This window comes from Phasianus colchicus, chromosome 1 (genome assembly GCF_987193195.1).
Source record: "Phasianus colchicus chromosome 1, bPhaCol1.hap1.1, whole genome shotgun sequence".
Lineage (NCBI taxonomy): Eukaryota > Metazoa > Chordata > Aves > Galliformes > Phasianidae > Phasianus > Phasianus colchicus.
The window spans coordinates 3,599,222-3,626,934 of NC_143436.1; the positions used below are offsets into that span (position 1 = coordinate 3,599,222).

General features: G+C 45.1%; 1 protein-coding gene and 1 long non-coding RNA gene across 5 annotated transcripts in view; one reads left to right on the forward strand and one right to left on the reverse strand.

Annotated features, from left to right (window-relative positions):
• Positions 1 to 27,713, forward strand: part of PLXNA4 (plexin A4) — a 445,185-nt gene that overhangs the window by 318,932 nt on the left and 98,540 nt on the right. For all 4 annotated transcript variants that reach the window (XM_090134078.1, XM_090134077.1, XM_090134080.1 and 1 more), the window contains 4 exons: positions 9,879 to 10,002; positions 13,220 to 13,373; positions 15,721 to 15,820; positions 18,059 to 18,173. In XM_090134078.1, the coding sequence (XP_089990204.1) occupies positions 9,879 to 10,002; positions 13,220 to 13,373; positions 15,721 to 15,820; positions 18,059 to 18,173 (493 nt within the window). The remainder of the gene's footprint in view (positions 1 to 9,878; positions 10,003 to 13,219; positions 13,374 to 15,720; positions 15,821 to 18,058; positions 18,174 to 27,713) is intronic.
• Positions 22,704 to 24,949, reverse strand: LOC149919344 (uncharacterized). The gene is made up of 3 exons (XR_016463470.1): positions 24,273 to 24,949; positions 23,370 to 23,474; positions 22,704 to 23,263 (listed from the first exon to the last, which is right to left on the reverse strand). It is a non-coding gene; the product is annotated as an uncharacterized LOC149919344 (long non-coding RNA).

The following is a 27,713-nucleotide window of genomic DNA, read 5'->3' on the forward strand; positions in this document are numbered from 1 at the left end:
GATTTCAGCTTCGTGATTGCAGTTGCCTTTTCAAATCTTCTTATGCAGGTCTCTTTCTGAGAATCAGTAACCTTCTCGGACCTCAAACATATGATTAAAAACACAATGACAGCCACAGCTCTGCTTTGGCTTTTCCAGGCTGCCCCAAATCCTTTCTCTCCTCTTCACTCATACTCATCTTTGATGCCCAAAAAGCATCTTGGAGAAGATAGCCTGTTGGTGTTTAGGGCCAGAGCATGCAACAAGGGTCCAATCTCTTCCTCAGTCTTCTAAATCACGTAATCCCTCTGTGGCTCATTTCTACATCTAAGAAATTAGAGCAGTAGCCTTACTCCTACTCTGTTGTACTTTCCAGGGATGTATCAGACCATGTCCAGGCTGTGCTGAGCTCAGCAGGACCCTGGATGCAGATGAATTTGCTGGGAAAGCTTCCCTTCTTCTCACTGCCAGGACAGGTTTCCTAGGAATGATCCTTTCCATGATTTCAGCTCTGTTTTATCCTTCTTTTCCTGCAGCATCTCCTGCCTTTTTGTCCCAAATGGCGTATCCAGAGCAGTTGATAACATTTAACTCTTTTATGCTGGGGAGAGCTGAATTTCAGCTATCCTCTATCAGGGATGAAGAGCAACCCAGAGGCCAGAAAGAATACACAGGGAGGGATGACTGTTCACCACTTCACCACGTAAAAGTTTAAGGTCAGTTATATCTGTGTTTCGACATTTATGGCATTCCTATTCTTAGGACCCCGAGGGAACCTGGAAATGTCAAAACATTGCTAAAACTGACCTTAAACTTTACATGTTAGTGGGACTGAATCTCCTTCCTTTTCTCAACTCCAGCCAGAAAATTGCATTGGCTCCAGCAGTGAGAAAGGCAAATTTCAGCTTCTCCCTCCTTCCCCAGCCTTGCTTCCCTCTTATGATAAAGTGATCCCAAGAAATGCTAAGCCAGCTCTACATGTTAGTCAGACTTCCACTGAAATGTGTATCACCTCCAAAGGTCTCTTTAATTGTTCTGTTCCTGTCTCATCCTTTCCAGCGAGGAAAACAAAAACCTTTCCCCTAATAAAAATGAAGCTGTCATATTGCATCCTATCCTGGAATAGGGAGACTGATAAGCTTGATTCTGACCACTGTATAGCCTGAATAAGCCAAGCCACTTCAGCTTCACATTTCTCTGTGTCCAGCAGCCTCCTATTCCCAGTACTGGATGCAAATGCCATTGGGAGACTTTGCACTTGGCTTCCACTGAGCTCCCTCTGCTGACCGCCTTGTAAAAGGCATCACAGACCTGATGGTCTTTGAGAAGACATCCCCTCCAGCCTTTGAGCAAAGAATTTGGGCAGGAGGTCCTGGACACTGGCAGGACATCAAAGTTAGCAGCCTATGCTCATCCGAGCAATCATAGAATCATAGAATAATTTAATATCCTGAGTTGGAAAGGACCCACAGGAATCACTGAGTCCAGCTCCTGGCTCCAGACAGCACCACCGAAAACTCAAACCCTATATTTGAGGACATCTCTGGATGCCCTTTAACAGCTTTATGTCCTGCTTATGTTATGGCATCCAAATGTGCACCCAGTGCTCAAAGTGAGGCCACACCAGTGCAGAGCAGACTGGGGTTACCCCTTCCCTCACCTAGCAGTGTTGAGCCTGCTGCATGCCTGGGTACATGACCTTCTGCCACGAGCTGCCTGCTTTGGTGCAGAGAGAGGAAAATATGAGGTGATGTGGTGATGCTAAAAGCCTCCTCGCTGCCCCCTAGGCTCTGCAGAGTGTTCAGCACATGTCAGACTAAAAATATTGGTGTTGTACAAGACTGCAGGTTTTGAGAAACAGATCCTTTCTGTTATCTCATTTTGGAGGAGGTGCCTCTTCTCCTCTGGAGCAAAGAGAGGTGTTACTGGGCCATACCTGCTTCCCTTGCAAGATTTCAGATTCCCAGTTTCCCTGTGCTGAACAGAGTCTGTGGGAATTTCCGTACTTCAACCCTTTCCAACAACTTACAGGTGCGTTCTGCACTGCTTTGGAATTTGACTGGGCTGGGAACTCTCAGATTTCTCTTTGGAGAAGAAATGATGAAAGAAATGATAGATCATTTCCTCTTGCTCTGTTTTTCTCTGAGACGGTTGGGACCATCCGGGCTTCTCAGAAATGGAGGGAGGTCTTCAAATTGAGACCTAAGTAAGATTTCCCTGAATGTTTCCCTTTATCTCCTCTGTTCTCCTCCATGGAAATTTTCCTTTAACATATTAAAGAATCACAGAATCATTTGACCTGAAATGAACCCCTAAAATCCATCTGGTCCAGCTCCTCTTCAATTAACAGGGACACTTGCAGCTAGATCAGAGTCCCATTCAGTCTGACCTTGAATGTTTCCAGAGATGGGAAATCCACCACCTCTCAGAGCAACGTGTTTCAGTACCTCACCACTCTTACTGTAAAAAAATTTCCCTTATATCCATTTTAAACCTCCTGTATTCTTTTAGTGTACCTGGTAAGGAGACCACTTGTGGTAGTAGAGAGGTTGGAGTGCTTGTGGCTATGGGCTCAGGGGTCTTCACATTGGTACAGCACACCTATGTCCTCATGAAGAGTGTGGGATGTGCATGATGGTTCCCTTGCCATCACCTTTCTGCCTTCTCTCTGTGTCCCCATCCCTCCCCTCCACCCAGGCCCATATTCTTTTTCCTCTTATTTTATGTTGGTTTGAACATGTGGAGATTAAGAGGCACATGACAATCCCAGAAATAAGATTTGAAGCAGACACACAACCTGAAAAGAGGAGGAAGCAGAACCAAATGATGACAGGAGGACATGAAGATACATGTGAAAAGTGTAAATAAATGCTTCCACGATGAAAATAAAGGAGACGGAAGAATGGGACAGAAGCAACATCTCCATCTTGCACATCCAACACCGTGATAAAAACCAAAGACTGAGATGGGGAATTGCTGAAGGGAAGCAAATGTGGATGCCAGCATGGAACATGTGTCCCAGCAAACTGTCCCATGCTGCCTCTATGGCTGGTCCTAGCTGATGTGAATGGGATCTGCATTGGTGTCTGGATGTCACCTACCACTGTTGAGTTCACCAGCACTAGGGGAGGAAGGTGTAAGGAAAAGGTGTGTGTGATTATTCTGTCCAAGGGTGAATGAATTTGTCCCCTGAAGGAAATGTCACTGTTTGGAATCAGAAAAGAAAGCTGAAATGTCAAAACCTTTTGCAAAACAGTGATGCCCACAAATTACCTGTTTGGAGGTGGTAGCAAGGTGTCGTTTAGGTCAGCTGAGCAAACACAAGCCACTGAACTGTTAATGCTGCTATCCCACCCTTGGTATCAAGTGCAGATGCTTTGTGTTCCTCTTTTTCCCTGCGAGCCCACCTCCCTGGCCACATTATGAGTCTTGCAATGCAACAGCAACCTATAGACAGCCACTGACCATCAAATTGTGAGGTTTCCACAAAGAGAAAGAATTTGTTTGGATTTCATTGCTGGGAATTCTTGTGGTTGTTGGGATTTTTTTCTTTAATAATAACATGTTTCTCTTTTTTTCTGGATAAAACAATCTATAGTGTGCTAACTGCAGTCTGTAAAAAAAAAAAAGCAAAATATCTCTGAGTAGCAATTTCTGATCAGATCCAATCATAACTCATTTGTCTAGAGCTGTTTTTAATTGACAGAATTGCAAATCAGGCCTTTTCTGCTGTCAGAAATCTGACATTGTCTTTTTGTCTCATATTCGAAAGGTTTGAGTGTTTCAGTCTGTTTCTAAAAACTTGAAAATAAAGGAAAAATAAAGGAAAACAGAAAATCAAGATTGTGTCCTCTATCAGCAGCTATAGGTTAAATGAAAAAGGCTCCATCAGGAGTAAAGGCTGATTTTCTGACTGCACTATTTCCTCCTCCCAACCACAAAAAAAGAAAAAGAGCAAAAAAAAAAAAAAAAAAATCCCACCTTATGGAAGCTTCCTCCTTGGCTTTCTCCTCTCCTCCCAGGACTATCTATCTCTGTCTGTTTTGTCCACTCAGGGTGTCAATTAGTTTGGTCTCCAGCAGATCTGACTGATGCTGTGAATTAGCAGAACAACTCCCCACCTCGCCTCAAGGATTTGTGGCCCCAGGACACAACGCAGCACCAGCACCGAGCAGCTGAGCACTGAGCATCCCATAAGCCCAAATGAGAAGAGAAACTCACTGCATGATCTTACAAGGGCTTTATAGGTTGCAGAAAATAATTACCACCAGAGAGGCTAGCGGTAAGGGCCATCCTGTCTTTAAAATGCATTTAGTTTCTCATTATAGGTGATACAGAAGGCTGGCTTGCTGGCAGTACGGGTATGAAGGATTAGCCCACAACTCAGAGCAATGGGAAAAAGTTTTTCCCCATTGAAAAACTGAATGGAGGTCTGGAGACCTTGGTCTGCAGAGCAGCATTGGTGCAGTGTGTCTCCCTCGTGGTGCAAGAAATAGGAGGTTGGCAGAGCTACACGGTGGATCTGGATCAGCATCTAAACACCCTGTTTGGAAGGGGAGATTGCATCAACACCGTTCCTCTAGTTTCCCTCTGCTTACTCAAAGCAAAGCTCAGCATTTCAGGCATTTCAGTCAGTGGTGGGATGGAGAGATGGACAAGAAGCAGAAGGAACAGAGAAGAGCTATCTCCCTTGGAGGTGTTTGTCTCACCACACTGCTCTCATGAGCGTTGGCCTCAGCCAGCACTTCTTGGCACTACTCTTTCCACGTGCCCTTCTCTCTGCAGTCAGCATCTTTTCCCCAGTTTTCTCCCTGTTCTTAGATCCTACACAGTCAGAAGAGCTCTTCTTACTGTTTCTGTCATCTCTGAACCAAGCTCCATCCCCAGCAGATGTTGTGATCTCATCCACTTCTTCACGATGAGCTGAGATCCCATGAGGTGTGAATGGCAAAGACACAATCCTAAGGTGGGAGAGAGATGTATGAGAGAAACTCTTGAGAGTAACCTGATAGGATGGAGATGATAGTCTGTAGGACTGTACAGGGACAGTTCAGCAAGTATAAGAACTCCACTACGTTGGGCATGGAGGAAACAAAGACATAGCCCAGAAGAGGCCAGGATGAGAAACAAAAGTTATGAGTTTTTGGTTTTGCATTCTTTGGGTTCTGTGTGATCTTTTGTTGTTTGTCTTGTTGTGTTTGGTTTTTTTCCCTACATCTGATCAGTGAAGATGTGTCTTCACTGAGAGGCGGAGGCAGGTGAAAGCATGCACATGACTTGCATGCCTTCTGCTAGGCTGGCAACCTTCAGCATCATGATCTGTTTTTCATGCTGTGCACAGGGTAAACAAAGAGCTTGCACATGGATGAGTACCCCTCTCAACTCTTCTTCTGTCTGGTGTATCCAGGTGCATGGAACTTAATGGGTAGAATTATTTCTTCTAACACTGGACACTTAGGGCAAAAACTGGAGGTGGTGAGGTGAATCTACCTATCAAGGTAGAAGAGCCATTGACATCTCATTGCAGAGGTAGAATAACACCTCTGACAATGCAACAAGTATTTGCAGAATTGGCCCTGGAATGTTGTTTTAGATTCCAGATGATCAAGCTGGGATTTAATTGCCATCCCTAACTGAAGTCCTTATGGCATCCTCAAGAAAACTGGGTTTTGCTTGGCTATCTGACATGTATGCATCTATACTTCCCTTTCCAGTCTCTGAATGGGAATGTTTCTACCTCACAGAGGTGATGTGAAGATTAATTAGCTCCAGGCAAAGCCCTCTGAGATCCTCGGATGAGAGATGCTATAGGAGTGCAAAGTATTAATTTAGCATGATTAAAATAATTGGTTAGAGGGTAGTGAACAGAGGGTTGGTGTTAGCAGTATTTACTCTTAATGGGAGATGAGGAGGAAATAATACTCCTCATGGTTCAGTGGTAGAACCAGTTTCTTAGTGTTTGCACTAATGCTTCATGCAGCAGCAGGACACTTGCAATTGTTAAAGATGCAGCTGATATGAAATAGCAGGTGTTATTAAGATATACAGAGAAGTGTCATGTCTATACCGTAATCTTATGCAAATAAGTTCAGGAATGGAATATGCTCTTTTAGGTGTCTTAAATGTAATGTGATGCTACTGGGTGGGAGTTATGCACCAGCTAATTATAGCGTGAATAGCACTGAATTAGGTTGTATGGCAGTGGAAAGTGATCTCAGCGTATTGACAGAGCCAGCACGTTGGAGTTACTGATATTTTATTAAAGCGAAGCAATTATTGGCAGTACAAGATATTTTTCGACAGAAGCAGCAACAGAGAGGGGCAACAGATGCAGCAGTTGAGAGCACAGTTCTCTTTTTGGACTACAGTGGCCCCTTTGGGCAGCTGCTTTAGTGGTCAGGTGCTTTGCTGCATTTGCGTTGGTTTCTCATCTGACACCATTCGGGGATTTAAGAGATCAGTGTCAGAAGACAATCATTTCCTCTGCACATGCTGAAACAATTTTTCCCTGCTGTTTTCCCTGACTCTTGTGGGAGAGTGTAGTGTTAACAAAGAAGGGGACAGACTCTTTAGCAGACCCTCTTTACCAGGGTCTGCGGTGATAGGACAAGTGGAAATGGTTTCAAACTAAAAGAGAGGAGATTTAGAATGGACATAAGGAAAAAAGATGTTTACGATAAGGGTGGTGAGGCACTGGAATGGGTTGCCCAGATATGTGGTGGATGCTCTGTCTTTGGCCACACTCAAGGCCAGGCTGGATAGGGCTCTGAGCACCTGATCAAAGTTCCCTGTTCATTGCAGGGAGTTGGACTAGGTGACCTTTAAAGGTCCCTTCCAACTCAACTGATTCTATGATTTATGGCAGTGCAGAAGACAGGAGAGAAAGGTTGCTTTATACCTTTTCCTGCCCCATATACTCCAGCTTAGGATTGATGAAATGGTTCAGGAAAGGGGAGATGGGTGTAACCATGTGCAAAAGACTCTGGAGAAGAGCCTCAATCACTCCTCCCTGCATGCTCTGAGCTGCAGAACCCACTGGCAGGTGGCATTGTGCCTTTAGTCTTGATTTAGGCAGCAGCTGGGGTCAGTTACCTGTAATCAATTATGCTGCTGGCTCAAGGAGTGGATCTGTGATGCTTATTTGAAGGCTTGAACCCCATCAGTTACTAAACTCAGGCTTGGTTTGGCTCTGTGTGGCAGAGCTGCCTCATCACCACATTTGGGCATCAAGCACAGCCAGGTGGGTTTTTTTTTTTGGTTTTTTTTCTTCTTCTTCTTTCATCTTTTGTTTTAAATTGAGACATTTCACTGGAAAAGTCAGATAGTTAAAGTCAAATGTTATGAAGTGGCAGAACTGAGGTCACTCATGGAAAAAAGAAATAATAATGTGTGATCCTGTAATTAAAGTCTGGCTTACAGAGTGTCAGCGCAGGGAGCAGATTTAAGAATGCAGAAGCTACTCTCAATCTGCCAGAACCTAATTCCTGAGAGCCTGACACTGCAACCTTATCTTCATGCTAAAACCAGGCTTAGTTTGAGGCAGTTTTTCATCATTTCATTATTTGGATTGTAATACACCTTTCAACAGATGTCAAGGCTGTAAGACGCATCAGTCTGAGTGAGGCTTTGGTCTGAAGAGTTTCATCTCTTTAATGTCTATGAGCAGTAAACAGCAGGATGAGGTCTTGATTGGTCTTGATAAGGTCTTTGAGAGACATCATTTAGTGGGCATGATGGTGATAATTGGACTTGATGATCTTAGTGGTCTTTTCCAACCCTAACGATTCTATGATTATCATATTGAAGCTCCATGGTGGGGCTGGGAAGACAAACCAAGCTCCTTGGAGCTTGACCTAGACCAGTGTGTTGTCCTGCTGTGCAAAGATACTGGATGCGTTTGTGACTTCTTGTGCTGCTGCACTTGAACTGCTCATTCACTTTTAGAAAATCCGGATGTTTCTGTCACACTGCAGTTGGGAGAGAATAAATGGGAGGGAGGTGGGCTTCTTGTAGAACTTAGACTCTTGTGCTTTGACGCCAAACCCCAAACGAGTTTCCATCTGAGCTATTCTCAGGAGATTTCCTATGCCCCACAGAGCTGTAATGGGATTGCTGTGCCTATTTGTTTTACAGAAGTGCTTACCAAATTCTCAGGTCAGCGTTTTGCTGTGGCTTTCATTCCGTGATAGGGGACTTACAGCAGTTAATCTCCTATCCATCCAGCCCTCTGGAGACTGAGCATTTAAAACTCCTGATCCAGCATGCGGCAGCACTAAAGGACCCTTAATGGAATGAATGCTCACAGGGAGCTGCAGTGCTGCTCTTGCTCTCTTATATCTGCAAAGCAAACCAAGAGCCTGCTGAGAACTGCAGAGATCTCTCTTCATGTTTCCTGTCACTGGAAACACACAACTTTACCATAGAGATGGAGCAATATGAGTTTTAAATTGAGACGTTCATTTTATCTAGTGCCATTTGCTAGAGAGAAGCTAAGCCCTAAAGTTTAAGGCCAGACTCCAAGCTTTGTAACATTCAGAGTCTGCCATATGCTGGATTTGTTTCACATGTGTTGCCTTAGATTCCTGCCTGCAAATCCCTGTGCATAGAGGTGCAACCTCTGCTCTTGGAAGAAAGCATGGTGAGGGGTGATCATGGAGCTAATCCTCCACCAAATCCTCTGTGCTTGTAACTAAAACTCCAAAGTCTGGGAGTGGGTGAATAATTTAACATCTGCACTTAGTCTTTATAGCTGATTTTAATGGGGGGTAATAGCACTGCTAATAATGAAATCTATTGCAGACACCCAGTGCAAGTCCATAACATTAGCTTAATGGCAAAAGGTAATTGGCATGCAGTTGGAGCTGTCCTTCTGTATTAACCCTGTGCATTTTAAGGCAGATCCTCCTTGAAGCAATGGCCTTAGCAGCACATGTTGAGTGCAGTGCAGATGTGTTTTACTCCAACTGAATGCAAACATAGATTGAGGTGGGACACACCACTGCCACTTCACATTGCTGCCTTGTGTCTACTCCTGGCAGAAAAGATGAGAGATGGTGACTGTGCTTTCAGCACTCGTGGCAAAGAATGAACAGTTTTAGGGACTTCTGCTGAAGTGCCATGCACCCGTCTCATTGCCATTCACTGGGAACACCAGTACTTTTTCAGGTTCAAACACAGGAACTTCTCATCAGGTGTTTTCAAATCAGATGCCAAAGAAACCTCTTTTTGCTGGGGACCACTTTAGTTCCTTGGCAATCACTCTGCTCCTTCCCAGCAGAGTGATATCAGCAGCTCAAAAGTATCACAAATTTGCAGTATCCTTAGAAGGATCAAAGAACATAGACTATATACAACCAGTCTAAAGGACACTCATCCCTCTATAAGATGTACCACTGCCTCTTGATCATGCAGTTTTCAGGACTCCTGGTTCTCCCAGACATGCTGCATGGGTTAACAGCAGAGCATCTCTAGAGCTGTGCATCCTCATCGAGGGATGGGGCTTTCACCCACACCCTTCCTATTATTGTGGTGTCCTTACCACAGCCTGCTGAGATGCACCATGGCTTTTAAAATCATAAAATCATAGAATCATTGAATGGTTTTTGTTGAAAGGGACCTCAAAGATCATCTAGTTCCAACCTCATCTAGTTGCCAACCACTAAATCAAGCACTAGATCAGGTTACCCAGGGTCCCATCCAACCTGGGTTTAAACACCTCCAGGGATGGCACATCCACACCATCTCTGGGCAGCCTATTCCAGCATTGGAATCATAGTGTTCCAGGATGATTTTGAAGGCTTTCCAGCCATTGCAGTCTGAAACGATTGCTTCTCCCACGTCCTCCCTGTCCCAGCCTGACTTCATGTTAACCCTGCCCATCTCTTTTCCTGTTTGCTCAGGTGCACAAGGAAGGAGCGGTGTGAGCGCTCCAGTGAGCCTCGGAGATTCGCCTCGGAGATGAAGCAGTGTGTCCGGCTGACTGTGCATCCCAACAACATCTCTGTCTCCCAGTACAATGTATTGGTAAGGAATGTTGTCACTGTCCCCTTCCGGTTTAATCTGCTCATAAGGTCTGATAGACCCAAATATGTCCAATCTGGATTCAGCAGGATTGGGAAGGGCTGGCAGCATGATGCAAAGGTGCTCCACAGTCCGTTAAGTTCCCCGATGTCTTGCTTGGCACGGTGAAATATTCACCATGGGTGGGCATTCATTCAGTCCCTGGTTATCCTGGCTAAAAGTGTGGAAAGAGACTTCCCTTTTTGCTGTGAGGAGCTGAGGGCAGGTGTGATGGGACTGCATGCCCTGCAAGTGCTCTGAGTGCGCAGTGAGGTTGTCTGCTTCCTTGGGAGACGGATTTGTGAATGACTGGGAATGGAGTTTAAGCAAGGGACATTGTCACAGTTAGAACTGACCTTCTAGAAAGAGGACAAGTGAGGACTATCATGAATTATTTCAATAAACTTCAAGTCTGCCAAGTCATTTGAGCAAGCATAATTAGCGCATATGACTTTCCTTGGCACAAAGTTTAGCCTTGATGCCCTAGAGCTACTGAAGACAGCAGCCAATGTAGTCATGCAGTGAGTGCTGGCAGAGAAGTAGGTCCTGATCTTTATCTGGACATAAAGCAAGAAATCTGTGTGGAAGTTCTAACTAGCTTATCGCTTCTCTCCTTACTCATAACAGCAGTACCTTACATGGCGAATTCCCAGTATTCCCCAAGAAGGAGAAGAGATCCATTTTATCCAGGTTATTAGGGCTCTGTCCTTTTGAGCATAGTAGTTTAGGCTGGAATTGAAGTGATAATTGAAGACCAAGAGCTCTGTGTCTGGCTAAGCTGTTGACTAGTCCCACGCTCTGAAAGTTCTACATGGTGTTGCTGAAGGTGTAGCTGCCAGATATCTTCTAGGTGATAGTTTTTGGAGTACTAGAGTTTCTTCAGTGATAATGAAATCAGCCTTTCAAAGCCTGCATGTCCATTCATTACTGCTTTGTTTCAGCCTCTTAACTTTGCTATGACTTTACTTTCCGAGGCTTCAAACAAAATTGATCTGAGACATCTTAAGTCCTTTGTTCTTCTGGGAGTTCAAGGTTCCTTTTTCTTATTCTCTCAGTAGTTTTTGAATTCTTTTATCATGGGATAAATCCTGGGGGACTAGCTGGCTTAGGGTGATTGAAACTGATAACAGAATAAAAGACTTTTGCCTCTGGATTACTCTGGCAGGGCACTTCAACCCCGAGCTTCTGACATTAGTTGCCACTGTCTAACTGTTGCCCAGTTATCTGGGCAGCATTGCCATGGGAATCTCATCCCAGACCTGTTTAGACTGGTGTCCCAGCTCATCCACCATCACCACAGATAATCTCTTGGCAAACCCAAACAGGAGCACTATTAGATGAATTGGTGGTGTCCTTACTGAGTCTCACTTGGGCAGAGGGATGATATTGAATTCTTGCCCACAGAGGCAGAGAAGGTATGTGTGGCCAGCCAGTCTTCTATCTTCTAGTTGTTAACAGGGACTTGCAAAGTTTTATCTGAGTCTGTTTCAGGAACTTGGGGATCAATGAGAAGGGAGATTTGTTGGAGTGAAGTCTGTGTTCTTCCCTCATTGCAGAAGCTCCAGAAAAAGCTTGAAGGATGTAGGACTTGTTTGTTCCAGGTGAACCTTGGCTCGTGAGGTTTATGGCCAAGCACTACTGCTCTGTCCATTGCCATCATCTTCTCCATGGCGCATCTTTATTCTGCATCTTCTGTGCACAAAGAATAATATTAATTAAGCAGAAGTTTCCTCTTCTCCATCTGTAACAGTATATAGATGAAGAGGTAGAATGGATTTAGATTGAGTGATAAATCTATCAAACACCCATACATTTTTTCTAATCCCCACCCAAGACATGATTTCCTTTCCCACTGCCGTTCCCATCACTACAAAATAAACAGATTTCATAAAGGCTTTATGTTATGCAGAGCAAAGGCCAATCTTTGGCCTTTCTATCTTACAAGATCTAGCATTAAGGAATAGCTCCAAACCTTCTCTTAGTGAGGAAAACGTAATGTGAAGAAGCAATAGGCAAAAGCAATGATATTGTCCTCTCCTGCTTTATCAACTGGACTGAGCTGACCTCCTCTGTTCCTTGTACTGGTAGCAAAAACACTTCAGGATGCATTTGTGTCTCCTTTCAGTGGCTGTCACCACAGATGGAGCCTCAGCTTGTTCAAAGCGGAGGCAAGTGTGGAGAGTACTTGCATTTGTGCCTGCCTCAAGTGTCTGGCTTTAGTGGTTGGCCACAATAGCTCTAAATCTATAGTAGCTCATTAGCAGGTGATAAAAGTACCCTGATATGCTTCTTTGCCTTTGGACATGGCATGTCTGTGATCCAAGGGCGGGTTGGGCAAGACACTCCATGATGGACAGCAGAGGAACCTTAGCTGACCTGGGAAAGTGGCAGCGTGAGGGTCCTTCTCTAGAGGAGATAAACAGCCACATGCTTCTTTCCTTTCATGACCGTGGGTAATGACATAGCAAAGCCGGTGGGTGCACATGATTAACATGGGCAGTTCCTCCTTCACTGCTTTGTTTATGCAGAGCTCCCAAATACAGCATGCCCCTAAGGCCATCTTTTGTGGGATGGGCAGGAGAAATTTGTTATGCCTCTAGAGAAAGAGGTTTTTTGTGGTGAACTGAAGCCTGTAACTAGACTCTCCTTACGCAGGAACTTGGTGACAGAGCGCTCCCCCATCTGCTGATGCTAGGAGAGCAGGCCGTAGAGAGTTAGACTGGAGCATTACAGTTTCTCTGTAGTCTGCAGAGTGCCTCTTGTGAGTAGTAGTCACCTTCCTCAGAAACCGCGTGCCTTGGGGCCACCAAAGCCCTGGTCTTCACAGCCGGCTCCAAAGACTCCCTGTTTAACCTTACACTTGCATGACAGATAGAGAGCACTCCCTCCCCTCCACTGACCCAGCAGCACTGGGATGCAGTGCAGTTGTCCCTGCATAGCCACGTACCACTTGTGTTGGCATCAGCATCTCATCCCCTTCCCCCTCCACACACACATCCCTCTCCTGAATCGCTGCTTTCTGTTGAAGGAGGATGCTCTCTCTAGCAAGAGGCTCTTTGTCCAACCTCTCCAGTGTAATTCTCTCCTGCTGACCCAGCTCTGTTGTTCAGCTCAGTATTTTCTCTCTCTCTTTTTTTTTTTTTCCTTATCTCTTCTTCCCTCCCTCCATCTTCACTTGCAGCTGGTCTTGGAGACCTACAATGTCCCTGAGCTGTCTGCAGGAGTCAACTGCACCTTCGAGGACCTGTCAGAGATGGATGGCTTGGTAGTGGGCAGTCAGATCCAGTGCATCTCACCAGCTGCCAAAGAGGTGCCCCAGATCATCACAGAGAATGGTGAGTACCACACAGCTCTCAGTTCTTCCTCCCTTCCTCATCTCCTATCTTTATGTCTTTCGTATTGCTTGTTCTCCAAGACTTTGGCATATGGGAGCCTGAGAACAGGTTATGCAAAGCATAGGGGTGAGGGTTATGCTGCCAGTGATTGCTACAGCTGTAGCATGAGTGAGCTAAATGTGTGAGTTTATGTGTGTGAGTGTTGAGCTACACTGTCAGTACCTGCATTTAGGTGCCTATATGCATGGTAGTACGTGTCTTCAGACTGCCACCGAGTGGTAGTTGCCTATATCTAGCAAAAACAAGAGTCAGATGAAGGCTCTCCACTCGTTTATTGCCCAGGCTGTTGTGGTACATCCCAAGTAATAAGATTGGAAATGCTCTCAATACATCTCAACACAGCAGCAAGAAAATCCTGCAGACCCGAACAGTCCTTTCCACAGTTTTATCCTATTCATCTTACCTTTAGGTCTGCGTGTTCAGTTGTCTCTGTCACTGGTCATTTTTTGCTCCTGTACTCATGCTCATGTTTGTTGCTGGCTCCATCCTAGAACGATTCAGTGCAGAAATACCTTGTCTCCCAGGATGGGCCCCTTATCCCCAGCTTCATGCCCTTTTTGGCTTCCCTTTTCTAATGCTTTTCTTGATACTTTCAAGAGCACCTGTGGCTCTTGCAGAGATTTGCTATAAAAACCTCAACTCTATTGATCACCTCATGAAGTGCAGAGAGGATGTAGCCATTACACTCCTTGGCTTCTTGTGAAATATTACTGGAGAGCCTCCAGGGATCCCTACTGGCCATAGAAATGAGGTTACACAAGCTGTCACCATCACCTCCCCCTGCTCTCCCCAAGCTGCACACAGCTGTGTGTACTCTCCACTGTGGTCCCAAAAGAAGCCCCCAAGGGGCAGTTCTCATTTTCAGGTCCCACTGAATCATCAACTATGTTTACTTACCAAGATAGCTGCCAGGAACTATTTCCTTGATACAGACATCTGTCTCAGGCCAGGCTACCATCGACAAGCAAGCAAAAATAGCAATGGAGGCTCAAGGCAGAACAAGAGAGAGAGAGATTTATGTGAAGTGTGATGCTGAGCACCTGCAGCTTGTATCAACTTCAGCTGGTGCTCTGCACCTCTGCAAAGACCACATCTTCCATGCACAGGGCCAGAAACTGGATTTGAACCAAAGGATGTGTGGCTCTGTAGAACATCTGATCCTTGCAGCCATCCAATCCTCACATCCTGTTTTAAAATATATGCAAGACACTGGCAAAGTTGTTAAATACGAAGTGGTTAACAGAGCTGTCAAAGCCGACGGCAGCAGATGGGCAGCAGAGTTGAGCACTGGCAGCAAAACGTGCTCAGTGAAGTGTGTGGTTTGTGTGTGTGTGTGGTTGTATGTGTGTGTGTATGCCTGTAGGTGGATGAGCCGAGATGAATTGTCAAGTTTACTTTGGCCTGTTTGATTAATGAATCTTTCAGGTGAGAAGGAAAATAATAGAGGTGAAAGGGCTAGCCAAGCCAAAGATTTGAATTAAACATGGGTCCCTTCCCCACTAAATTACTGCAATTTTTGTACCCAGTCGTTTCCCACATGTGCTGAGTTTTGAATGGGGCCTTTGGCATTGTAAGAAGAGATGGCACTTGTCTGCTTGGCTTGGGAGCAGTGGGAAAGGGGAGTTAGTGTCCAGAAGCTGAGGCTCAAGCTTTGCTGCTGATGGGCCTGCTGTGGAAATGGATTGACACTTCCAGAAGCATACAGAGACTTGTGGATGTCTCTCCCACATTAAGCTGGGTTGTTTGTAGCCAAAGACTGGGCTGTATGGACATTGGGGTGAATGACATGGGATCCCTACCCTGTCCTGGGTATTGGGCTATATTCAGAGATGATAAATAATGATGGTGAGAAGAAGATGTACCCAGTCTCTCACAGGCTGCTTTCTTTGGTGGAACCTACAGGACTGACAGCTCCATTTGAATGAGCTTCTTATTCCAGGCATCTCCATCTACTCTTTGCACTCAGCTTTCCTACTTGCTGACTTCATTTACCATAGTTTTGAAATCAGAGATTTATTACCTAGACCTGTTGGTATCACCCACCACAGACCTTGCTTGCAGTTTTCCAGTGGTGAAGACTTAATGCATCACTGCAATACCATTATGGAGGCAGGTGTACTTTTTGGAGGTCTGAGCTGTAGACAGATTTTATTGCCCTTCCTTCACCCACTGAAGATAAACTAGCTTGGTTACTCTGGACCAGCTTCTTGTTCAGACTGGTGGCATGGCCAACAGGGCTTAGCTGTGCTAATACAGTCACAAACTGATGTATATTTTTTTTTCTTAGGAGACCATCACATAGTCCAGCTCCAGCTCAAGTCCAAGGAAACGGGTATGACCTTTGCCAGCACCAGCTTCGTCTTCTACAACTGCAGTGTTCACAATTCGTACGTCAAGTTCCTTTAATACCTTTTTTATCCCAACCCTGGATCTGCCACAGAACCCAGGGAGGTGTGCGTCCCTCAGAAATTTGGTCAGGTGTGGAGGAGAGCAGCAGTCAGAATGACATCAGTAATGGTCAGCATGATGCTGTCTCTCCTGGGAAAACCAGGGGTGGCATAGTGAACATTTGTTCCACTATGATCCTCCTATGGAGGAGAGCATTGCCTTGAGTAATGGTACATCATCACATGTCCCTCAGGGAAAGGAGGATCAGTAGGAGTTTGCATTGAAGCAAGTCAAAAGCAATCTGTGACTTCATCAAAGGACCCCTTTGTCTTCCTAGTAAGCAGTTGTTTATGGATGGTTGGATTCTGCCCAAATATATGCACCTCCAGCCCTTATCCATATCAGTCCTGCCAGCAGGGTCCTGCCCCAGTGGTTAGCATGGGTTTGAGTTCTCTAATCTGGAAAGATGGGAGTTATGGATTCCGTATGATGTGAATAGAGTGGGGACTGCCCAGCTGATTTCTTCAAACCCATCTTCTCTATCTTGCAAGTTCCTTTCCTGCCCTGCACCACATTATCATGGGATTTAGCTGGTACACAGCAGCTGTCCCACCAGAGTAAGACTGCCAAAGCAGGATGATGTTCTTCCAGCACATTGATCCACCCCTGAGCAAGTCTGAGGGCTCTGTCACCACCACTGAGCCATCAGAAGTGCCAAAAGCAGATAATTACTGCGGCTCAGCAATTCACAAGCAAAGGCAAATCCTATTTCCTTGTTCCTGCTGCTTTGACAAACAGTGTCAGAAAGCAAGTGTTGGGGGGGAGAGGAGGAGAGATGGTGGTGTTAAATATTTATGGCATGTTTTGGTTCCTTACTTGACAAACTATAATACACTATCCATTTTTAATTTGATGTATCAGAGCAAGCACTTGTTACCAATTTGAAGAACAGCTCGCTGTACCAGAGCTGAAAGTGGATTGAAGTTGAACGAGATTTCACAGAAAGACAGGACTGAGGGTGTGTGTCTGCCTGCTGCACTTAGCCAAGCTATCCTGGAGGCATTTTTTTCCACTTCAGCCCATTAAAAACCCAGTGGCACATACAGGCCAGGAAAATTTCCTTCCAAAATCCCCTTCAGGTATTTCAGAGACTGCAGCAGCATGAAGATCTCTGACAGTGAGCAACCAGGAGTTGTTACCATCCAGTGCTTGTTTTGTGTAAACAATTTGTTATGGCTCAGTGTGGTTCCTGGTGGACAGACATCATATCAAATAAATAAAAAAATGTGATGTAGGTATAAGTCAGTGCTGTAAAATAGTCTCAAAAAAGTGTTTGCAGCTTATACTCTATGGGGACTATGGGATGTAGGAGAGCAAATGCTTACAAAATGGTGGGACTGGCTCTCTCCTATACTCTGAATATGTCACTTCATAAATACGCCTCCTGCTTCCTAAAAAACTGCTAGGTCTTTCTGTCTCTGCTGAGACAAGAAAGAGTACAGCCAAAATATGTGCAGGATCCCCATCACTCTGGGCTCAAATCATAATAATAAGCCTGTGGGACAGTATGTCCTGCTTGATCCTGAGCTTGATGCATACCACTTTCTGGTGGCCTCTGCACAACATTTCAGGGAGGCAGAATCAGCCAGATGGGACTTCTGGTGCACCACGACTGCCCTCCATGGGCACCACTATTCTTTCAGCCCCTACCTTGGGCACCTTCTCATGATTTGTTCACAGCTCTCAGGGCGTTGCTGCAGTTTTGCACAGAAGCAGTGAGGCCATTGCAGTTTCTCAGCTGATCATGAACATCCTCTGGTTTTTAGTTTTTTTTTTTGTTACACTCAGAATCTTGTTATGGGCAAAAGGGGAGCAGGCCTTGTGTATGAAGCCAAAGACCTGTTGTAAATCTCATTAGAAGTAGTAACAGGGTAACCAAAATACAACAACAATATCATTAGTCTAGTTAGAGTGAAATTAAAGCAGTCTGAATTTTCTAAATAGTGGAAGATACATCAGTCACAGCGAAACCCAGCTCAGGCCATGGCAAGCAAAGTGCCATCTGGAGACCTGATGATATCAGGCCAGTTCAAAGCCTATGGTTTTCCACTAGTATTGTAAAAGCAATGTTTGACGGACTATTTTTATCTCTGACAAGCACTCTCAACCTCCTGGTCTGTCCTATTTGTAGAAAAAGCCAGACTGTCCAAGTGACTCCTTTTTCCCTCCATCTCCAGGTGTCTGTCATGTGTGGAGAGCCCTTACCGGTGCCACTGGTGCAAGTACCGCCACGTCTGCACTCATGATCCCAGCACCTGCTCCTTCCAGGAGGGACGAGTCAAGCTGCCTGAGGTAGGCAGGGGCACATGCTGTGTGTGGGGGCTTCTCAGAGATCATGAGATGATGTAGCCTTTTTGTATTGCTCAGACAATAGACCGTGAAGCCTTCTCCAGCTCCAATCTCACCCTCTCCCTGTTTGGCTTGCCCTCCACAAAACACTCACTTTTCCCTCTACGTCTCCTCTTTCTCATACTGAAACCCATTTGAAAGATGGTGCTCATCCCCAGAGTGTTGGCGCATCATGCAGAGAAGCTCTGCCCAATGACACAGCTGTCTGTCAACAGCAAAGTGCTGATACCTACAAGCTCTGCTGAGAGCCATCATATACTGGGTCGTTGTCTTTGCCAAGATATAGCCAATGTCTGTGTGCTGTTGGGACTAGGAGGGCTTGGTGGTGGCTTCCATCCAAAAATAAGGCACACCTATGGGGAGTGTTCCACCTCAGGAAGCCATTGCATCTACCAGCAGTGGATGACAAGTCCCTGACTGGAAGCAAGAGGAAATGCTGGTCATGCATTTCTACCTGGAGGGAAGAAGAGGATGGTGCCTCTAGGCAAATATCCAAGCTACTGAGATCTGGAGAGTATTTAGGGCTATGAAAACAATGGCAGTGTATTTCAGCAGTGCTTCGAGGATGTTGGTGGCTTTGTGTGTTTAGTGTCTAATGGCCAGTACACCAAACTGCTTCCAGCAGAGGCCAGGGAATGCCTCATTGCCAGTCTCTGAGCTAGAGCTGAACTGGACCTTGGGGCTTAATACAGAGCTGGCTGCTGCACACTGCAAATGCTGTCTGGCTGTATTGTAACTAATGAGCACTTGCAGACAAGTGGAGCTCAGGAGAATACAAATAGGAAGCCACTTAATTACTTCCTGGTCAGGAATGGTCTGAAAGCATCCCGGCCTGTCTGGTAAATGACCCGAGATGGCTCGTTGTGTGCCTGGCCCAAGGGACCAGTACCCATTAAGTGATCTGATATCTGCTGAACCACTGGGCACAGAGGCGGCTGCTGAAATCTCCATCGACGTGCGCTGCATTTGGAGGCTGAAATCCACACTTCTCCCTGCACTGCTTGTTGGGTCTTGTGTTTTTAAAATATTCCCTTGCCTGTCCCCCAGCCTGTGCCCCAGGCAACCCAGTTTGTTGCACCAAAGGATATGCTTGTAATGGTTTCACACTCCTATGGCATCCCCTGTCCCCTCCCACCACTCCCTTAACATATGTGCTGGTTGAGATGTCCTGGAGCAGACATCCTGAACTGCACAGGCACTGGGACAAGTCATAAATATTCACGAGCAGGGAGGTTGCCAGCTCTTTGTCTAGCAGGATTCAGCATTTGCTGTTAACCTGCTGGAAAACTCACTGAGAGCTTAGAGGGTGGATATTTGATACCCTCTGCTTGGGGTGAAGTGGTGCAGAAGGCAGTCCAGGGTTCAGCCCTCTTCCAACCAGATGGAATCTATTACCTTGCATACCTCTCTCTGGTGACCAGCGATAGAACCCACGGGAATGGCATGAAGCTATGACCAGGGAAGCTCACAGAAGTTTGAATATGAGGAAAATGTTCTTTAATTACAGGGCTGTCGGGTATTGGAAGAGTCTCCCCAAAGAAGTGGTCATGTCACTGAGCTTGCTGGAGTTCAAGAAAAATTTGGACAATGCTTTCAGGCAGGTGGTCTGATATTTGGGTGTCCTGTGTAGAGCAAGAGTTGGACTTGATGATCCTTATGAATCTTTTCCAACTCAGAATGTTCTATAATTCCGTAAAGCCTTTGGCAGAATCTGGTCAGTATCTTCCACATCAGGAACTGGAGGTACCTCACATTCTAGAGCAGATGGTATTTGCTGGGGCACTGTCTCATCATTTATCTCCTCTGGCAATGCTTTGGCGGGTTTTATGCACTAAGCACAAGACTCATCTTCCCAGTTCCCATCTCTTCTCTCCTCCAGCCACTGCACATGAAGGACCTACAAGTGTCAGTGCATCTCTACCTGCGTCAGCTTTCTTGGTATTTTTGACTCTTGTTTCCATGAGAAACTCTTCATCATCCCAGTTCCATAGGGAAAGAATCATCTGTTCCCACTGAGATCTTGTTCTGAAGAACTGGGGAGGAGGCAGTTGACTCATAGCCTTCTCTAGATCTCCACATTTGAGCACACTTTTTCCATCACTGTATGACCTCTCATTGGCTTTCTTAAAGGTGCCACCTTCAGACAAAGAGACAGTTCAAATCTGAGAGGATTTGTCTATTGGTTCTTTCTGTCTTGTATCCCCTTTAATAGATGCTTTTCTGCTGAGCTTCAAATACTCACACTCTGATCTCGCAAAGCATCAAGTAATATACAAACCCTTAAAAGACAACTATTGATCTACAAAGAATGACAGCATCATGACATACAGGTACATTACAGTGGTCATTGCTAATGATGGTTTCAGCCCCTTTGGCTTCTGGATGCTGCAAATCCACATCTGGGTGCAAACCTCTTTCTCATGGGAGACATTTGGTTGTCAGCTGCTCAGTTCAGAGCTGCTTTTACTATCTGCTGCACAGATTAAACACTTCCCAGCACTGGAAAGAGTGGATAGTATCTGCAAAAAATAATGGCCTTGCAAAATTGAAGCTATCAGTGACAGCTTTCTGCTTGGCAATGTGAGAAATGTCTTGTAGCTTTAGAGTTGTTCTCATTGCTGTCTGAGGCTTTCAAAGACAATAGAACAGGGGAAGGACAGCATCATCAATGCAACTTGACAAATGCATATTTGCCTTCTCTGCATGGCCAGATAGGTTTTGTCAAATTACACTTCAAACTTTATCAATTTACACTTTTGACAAATTACAAAATAAATGCTGCGTATACGTCCCACACTTTTCCTAAGAAGCCATCTTCTCACTGACTCATCTCCACTGTTTTTCAGTTTCACCTTTAGTTCTTTTCTCTTCTGCCCTAGACTGAGCTTATTCATTGAGTAGAAACCATTTGGTATTTTGAAGCCAAGCCTGGTTCTCCCTTGCCCTTTCAGACCTCCACCCACTTCCTGATGATGTAACGTGACTTGCCAGGTTAACAGGGCTGAGGTGCACTTCCAGCCCTCCCAAAGCTGTCTTCAGTAGAGCTCCCAACAACTGTGAGTGGGTCTATTTCTAATGGCTTTTCATCTCCATCTGCAATGCTCCTTTTCTCTGCAAGTACTTTGACTCCCTAAGGATGCAAAAAGGGTGTGTTCAGCACCATCTGGGTATGAGTGCCTCTTAAACGTGGAAGTCTTGAGGACATACTGATAGGAAACTACTACAAGCGTGGGATGGTTGGACCATCCCATTTGCAGTCATTCCCTGAGACTACAGAGCAGATTAGCATGGCTGGCTTCCAGGATCATATGGTCTGCTTGTCCCCATGAATCTCTCTGCCAAGCAAATAAATATTAGTGCTACTTTGTCACATGGATCAGGGCCAGAAAATCTCTCCCTCTGTAATCATCGTTATTGGCATACCAAGCCTACTCCCCTCTCTGACACTATGGTTTTTACTTTCCCTTTGCTGACACACCTACTTTGCTTTCTCTCTTTGCCTGTACAGCATCTCACTCCTGAGTTGGTTGAGGCTTCCCACTCTCCAGATGGCCTGAGCTGCAAATGGTCTGATTGGGCTGGTACCCATCTCCCTGGGACCAGCATGAAGCACAATGAAGGGAGCCTCGTGCCCTTCTGTACTTCTGACTCCACCATTTCCTTAGCATACCTCACCAGCTTGTGGATTTCTATGGGTTCAGCCTTAATTTCTTTCAAGTCTTCTTCATGTGCACAGAAAAAAAATTCTTGATTATTTTATTTATTTCTTTTCTTTTTCTTGAAGTATGAGTTCTCAACTAGTGCAGAACACAGGATGAATTTGAGACTGACCCTGGTGGAGAACAGAAGGATGCTGGCCATTATCCATGCTGATCAGAAAGGAAAATGCTGTTTATCTTTGTGTAGTTAGTGACCTACTGTCCAAAGGAGCTTTTGAACCATACTGAGGACATTTGTTATCAGCCAGTCCTGGGCTAGGACAAGGCAGCTGCAAAACCAAACCCTTCTATCACCCTGCAAAACCAAACCAAAGGTGACAAATTAGGATAAAGAGGCACATCCCACACTGTCTGCAAGGAGTCAGGATTTCATACCTGTCGTTTGTTCAGTACTTGGTGAATCAGCTCTGCCCATAATGGAGCTGAATCAACTGCTTTTGGTGCCTAGGGAAAACCTGTGTTTGCTCCTGGTTAAGAACTCCAGCATGGTCGTAAAGCAAGAGTATTTATGATTATGGTGCTGAACTCAATCAAATGGGGTTGATGATGTCTCTGGATGATTTGTGGCAGAAATACTACACCTTGACGTATAATTTCCCTTTACAGCAGGTTTTTGAAAGCCAAGTGCACTCACTTGAAATATACCGAGTGAGTTCTTGCTTTATAAAAGGCAGCTGATATTATTGCTATTGGAGGCAGGAAGAGAGTAAAGGATGAAAAAAGGTGTTTTAATGCTTACGTGATTTTTTTTTTTTATTTGTTTGTTGTTGGCTTTGTTTTGTTGTTGTTTTTTTTTATCCTAAACAAAGCAGGTAGTAAAGATGGAGAGAATCACAGTCTGCAGAGGGGATCAGTGTCCATATTTGTTTCTTGCACATTCTGTTTCCCCTTTTGACATTTGTTGTTGACCACTGCAAAAGTCATGCTGCAGATCCAGCGTTGCACTGTGAAGCATTGCATTGCAGCCTAACGACCGATGAAAGCAACCTTTCCTTATTGGCACAATCACAAAGAGCTCATTCATTCTTTCTGTAAATGGAAAAGGCAGCCAACAAGTATTGGAGGTAAACTGAGGCACAGAGTAGTAAACCAGTGGATATGAAGTGTGGTAGGAATTCATCACTCCTGATGTCTGTTACACCTGGTCAAGTGGTGTAGTTCTCATGTCAGTGTTTCCCAAACATCTGCACAAGTCTGGGCTGGAGGTAAGATGGAACAGCCTACTTGAGTTGATGGGATAAAAGATTAAGTCTTCTTTATGCCATCTTCTGAAAAATGAACACTATCTTGTTCCGGGCCTTGCAAGGATTTTAGCTTTGTTTAGGGGAAAGAGAGGGAAAAAAAGGCAAAAGCGAAAAGCAAGCCTCGATAACAAATCTGTTATCTGCTGGGTTTAAAAGATACATAATCATTTAATTACCTTGAAGGAGGTTTTCATCTTTCTGTGCTCAACCGATTTGCGTGTGCCTGTGTTTTTCTTCCTCCCCCAAACAAGGTTTTTATTAAAAGGATTTTCATCTGCTGCCTGAAAAGAGAAGAAAAGATCTCACACCAAAGTGTTTTATGTAGAGTTGTACGTGCTAATGACAGTAAAGCCCACATAAAAGAAGCAACTGCTTCAAATATTAATTTGTCAAAAGTGGTAGAAAGCTGTGTGAGCTGCATGCTGGTGAGCAGCTGCTGGAAAGCAGAGTGCTGCTTTGCCTGGTGCTCGCTCTGCCTCTTGCTGAAGAGCTGTGCTGGCAGCCTCTGCAAAGAAATGCACTGGCTTGTTGCTGCTTGTTCCTCTTGGGGGAAAAGAGGGAGACAGGAGAAAAAAAGAAGGCAAAGAGAGATAATGACAGATTGATCTGAGCTGGCAGACACCTATATTTCCTTGTTATGGAGTTTTAGGGAACTCAGCAGCACCCTACCTATTATGCTGGTGTATCCCAGTCTGGCTCAGGGGAAGGCTTTATAGGCAGTCACCTTGTCACAGAACAGGCAGGTCTTGAGGGACCCCAAATTATAGAATGGCTTTGGTTAGAAGGGACTTTAAAAGATGATCTAGTTCTAAACCCCCTGCCGTGGGCTGGTTGCCACCCACGAGAGGAGGCTGCCCAGAGCCCCCATCCGTCCTGGGCTTAAATGCCTCCACGGATGAGGCATCCACAGCTTCTCTGGGCATATGCCCTCCTTTGGGAGGAGCAAAAGGAAAGTACCCAGCTCCTCCCAGAATGTATCCCTGCAGAAATGCCTGGGTAGCTGCGTAGAGGTGGGGTTGAGCACCCCATGGGCCACCCGATGAACGTGGTGAACTCTTTGCTCCCTTGTATGGACAAACCTTCTGGCAGTGCATCTTCAGTCGTTGCTGTGGCAACTGCTCTGTTTCCCTCCTACTCCCGTTTCCAGCCTCTGTTAACTAGGCTAGAGAGGTGGCTGCTGGTGGCATCGGTTTGGGGAGGAGAGGAAGCCCACCCCTGCTCAAATTAATGTCTCAGGGGCATTAATGACAGCTGCAGGAAGGTCAATACCAGAGCACCGAATCGTTCCCCGCTTGTTGATTATCCACTCACTTATTCCAGCACCTGTCTATCATTAAGGGGAGGTGTAGTTTCTATGGAAACTGCAGAAACCTGCTGCATGCAAGTGATGTGAGCGGGAAGGGGACCAGCAGGAGAGGTGAGGGGACTGGGAGCAGCTCTAGGCAGGCAGCAGGGAGCATGCAGATCCTAACAGAAAGAATCTGCACCCCATGCAGCTAAGATCTGGCATATCACTGCATGCATTTGGTGGAACCTGCCTCTAAGCAGCATGAGGGCTTGGTGTTCATCACCTGCTTAGCTCACAGGAGGGTTTCCAGGTGTGTGTGATGGAGTCTGGTCTTCCTGACATCCTGTCCAGGGAGTGGCAAAGGGGATCCAGGAGGAGACTGTAGTTGTTGGTTTGGATCGGGTTGTAGGTCAGGACTCCTGCTGGTTTGGAATTTCAACCCTTGTTCATTGTTTAAGCTTTTTCTCAAGAAGCAGAAATGTGACATGTTGAGGATACCTCCACTTCAGAAGCAGTCATTTAAACAATTATAAGAAGAAATTACTATGGGGTAGGTTGCCCAGAAAAGCTGTGGATGCCACATCCTTGGAGCAGTTCACCGTCGGGTTGAATGGGGCTTTAGACAAACTGCTGGCAAACTGGATCACCTAATTGCAGTGTCCCTTATGGCAGGGACATTGGAAATAGGTGATCTTTAAGGTTATTTCCAACCCAAGCCCTTCTATTAAATTAAACGCAGAAACTACAGACAAGGCAGAAATCTTTCCCCTTGTTCATATAGGCCTGTTCAAGCATGGTAATAGAAGGGAATGCTGCTCAAAGGAAGCATCAGGTATTATTTGGGGCCATGGTTTCATTTCAGCAGATCACAGTTTCATTTCTAGCTCTGAGTTGGCTTGGGCACGTTCACATTTCTGTGCCTCTGTGTCTCTCAAATCCTCTTATGATTTGGCTAAGCACTTTCTGTTAATATGTGCTTCTACAGTACCTGGAGCTGTGGTCTCAGTGGGGGCTGTTCATAAGAAGTCTCTGAGCATTTGCAGATTGGATACTTTGCTTTCGTGAGAAGCCGTCGCTTGCACTGACTTAAACTGGTGAAGAAGATGGAAGGACTGTACATGGTTTGATCTGTTATTTTTCTGGCTACCTTTTATCACCTCTGAGACTTTCTGTTCCATCGTCCTATAGCTGATAGACGAAAAAGATAATCTCTGCATTCACTTTTAGCAGATTTTCTGATAATTATGGAGGTAGATTTGCAGAAAATCTGTCCTGATACAGGGCAACTCTATCATGTCTCTGTCGAGACTGGGAACCAGACCACAACAAACTGATAAATGATGGATAAAGTCCTCTCTGTGAGCTGTTCGTCTTCCACCAACACATGCATTTTTTCACTTTGAGTCTTAGGATTTAGTCTCTCCAACCATGAGATACATTTGTGTAATTTCTTGGAGCAAGTGAGGGGAAGTTGTTTGAATGTAGATGTGAGAAGCATGTGATACTCAGTACAACATGTTATTCATACCAGCTGGGCAGTTCGTCTTTGTAATGCAAGATTATTTATCCCACAGGACAGAGTGATCTCAGAATGCAACAGGGTAATATTCATCTGTCACCTTGAAATAACATCAGTAACAGCTTATGTTGTTTTGATAGCCTGAGTCAGTGCAATGCCATTGCAAAGTCTCAAGTGACTACAGGAATTACTAGCTACCTGGTCATCTGTTAGGACTGCTGGTGATGTAGTGACACACTGAAATTGGAGGGAAAAATTGTTACCAGAGAGGAAAGACAGTTCCCCTTCAGTCTTTGCATGGGGTAATGGGTGGCCTGTCTCTCAAGAAGGAATTTTTTGCTTTTCTTCATTGCAGTATCATCTGCATTCACTGGTTTGGAATGTGAGCTTCTGGGACCTGGCCAAGGAGAAACATTGTTAGGATGTTGAAGCCACAGATAAGAAGTAATGCTGGACTGTGCCTTCTGTCCTGACTGGGACATCTCCAAGAGCCTGAGACCAGAACCTTCTTCCCCTGGCTTGTCTTTGCACATTGTCCATTTGCTTTGGCTTGGATGTTATCTCATGCTGTCACAGATCTCAGTGAGGAGGAGGGTGATAAGAGCCATGATATCATTGTCCTGAATTGTGCAAGCCAGGGTATTATGATTCTCTGGGCTTCTGATCTGGTATTCAAAGGAAGCAGGATCATATCAGCATGGTCTGTGTGTGTTCATCCAGCCCATCTGTTACTCAGTCTCCTCTGTTGACTTCTGAGCTCGTTGTCCACTTGCAGCCTAGTTGGGCCAAAGAGTGGAGCTCTCAAAGATATTAAGTTCCTACAAATTTTGTAATATATGGGAAGGTTAGAGAAGAGAGTTTCCATTCTTTCTTATGAAAAAACACTATAGCTTGTGCTCAACACTTTAACTAGACAGCAGAAATCCCCTTATGAGAGTGCTGCCATGTGACTTCTTGTTGTTTCAGAAGGAGCATTGGTTGGTTCCTTTATGCAAAAATCATTTCTGGGCAGAAATGTATGGAAAACCTAGTTTTGTTAAATGACATGTTGATGTCATCAGTAGTCATATAGATGACCAATAAGAAGTACTGTTGCAGTGCTGAAACTTTAGAGACTCGTTGGTATGATGGTGCAGAGTATGAATATGCAATGCTTTACTATGCATAAAAGATTTTTAGAACCTCAGACGTAAGTCCTTGCAGAAGGACAGAAGAAGTCATGCTAGATAGAAGGATGCAGTTTCATAGAATATAAATAAAGAAGGTAGACATTAGTGCTTTGTAAGCTGATTGTGCTCAGCTGTTCTCTGCCCCATGCTTTCCGTGGCTTTGCACAATACGGTTTTACCATGTGTGACATCTTAAAAGGACTGGCTTACCTAGCTAGGGTTTTTATTTACAAGCATCACCCTCCTCAGTGCTCATACTTCTAATGATTTCAAAACCAAGCATTTGTCACTCAGGAAACACCAGAACTGAGTTTGCTTCCACGTCTTTCCTTTGAGCAGATGCACCTAATGACACAATCACCTACTTTTATTTTCTCTAGTCCACACTCTCCATCCAGTGACCAGAAGGCTCCTGCTCTCCTGATCATCACTTTTCCTTCTGAATATGTGTCAGAAAAAGACAAAAAACTGAAGAAAAGCTAACATTGTGTCTCTATTTAAAAAGGATTAATGCAGGGTTTTGCTAATTATGGCAGCCTGACCT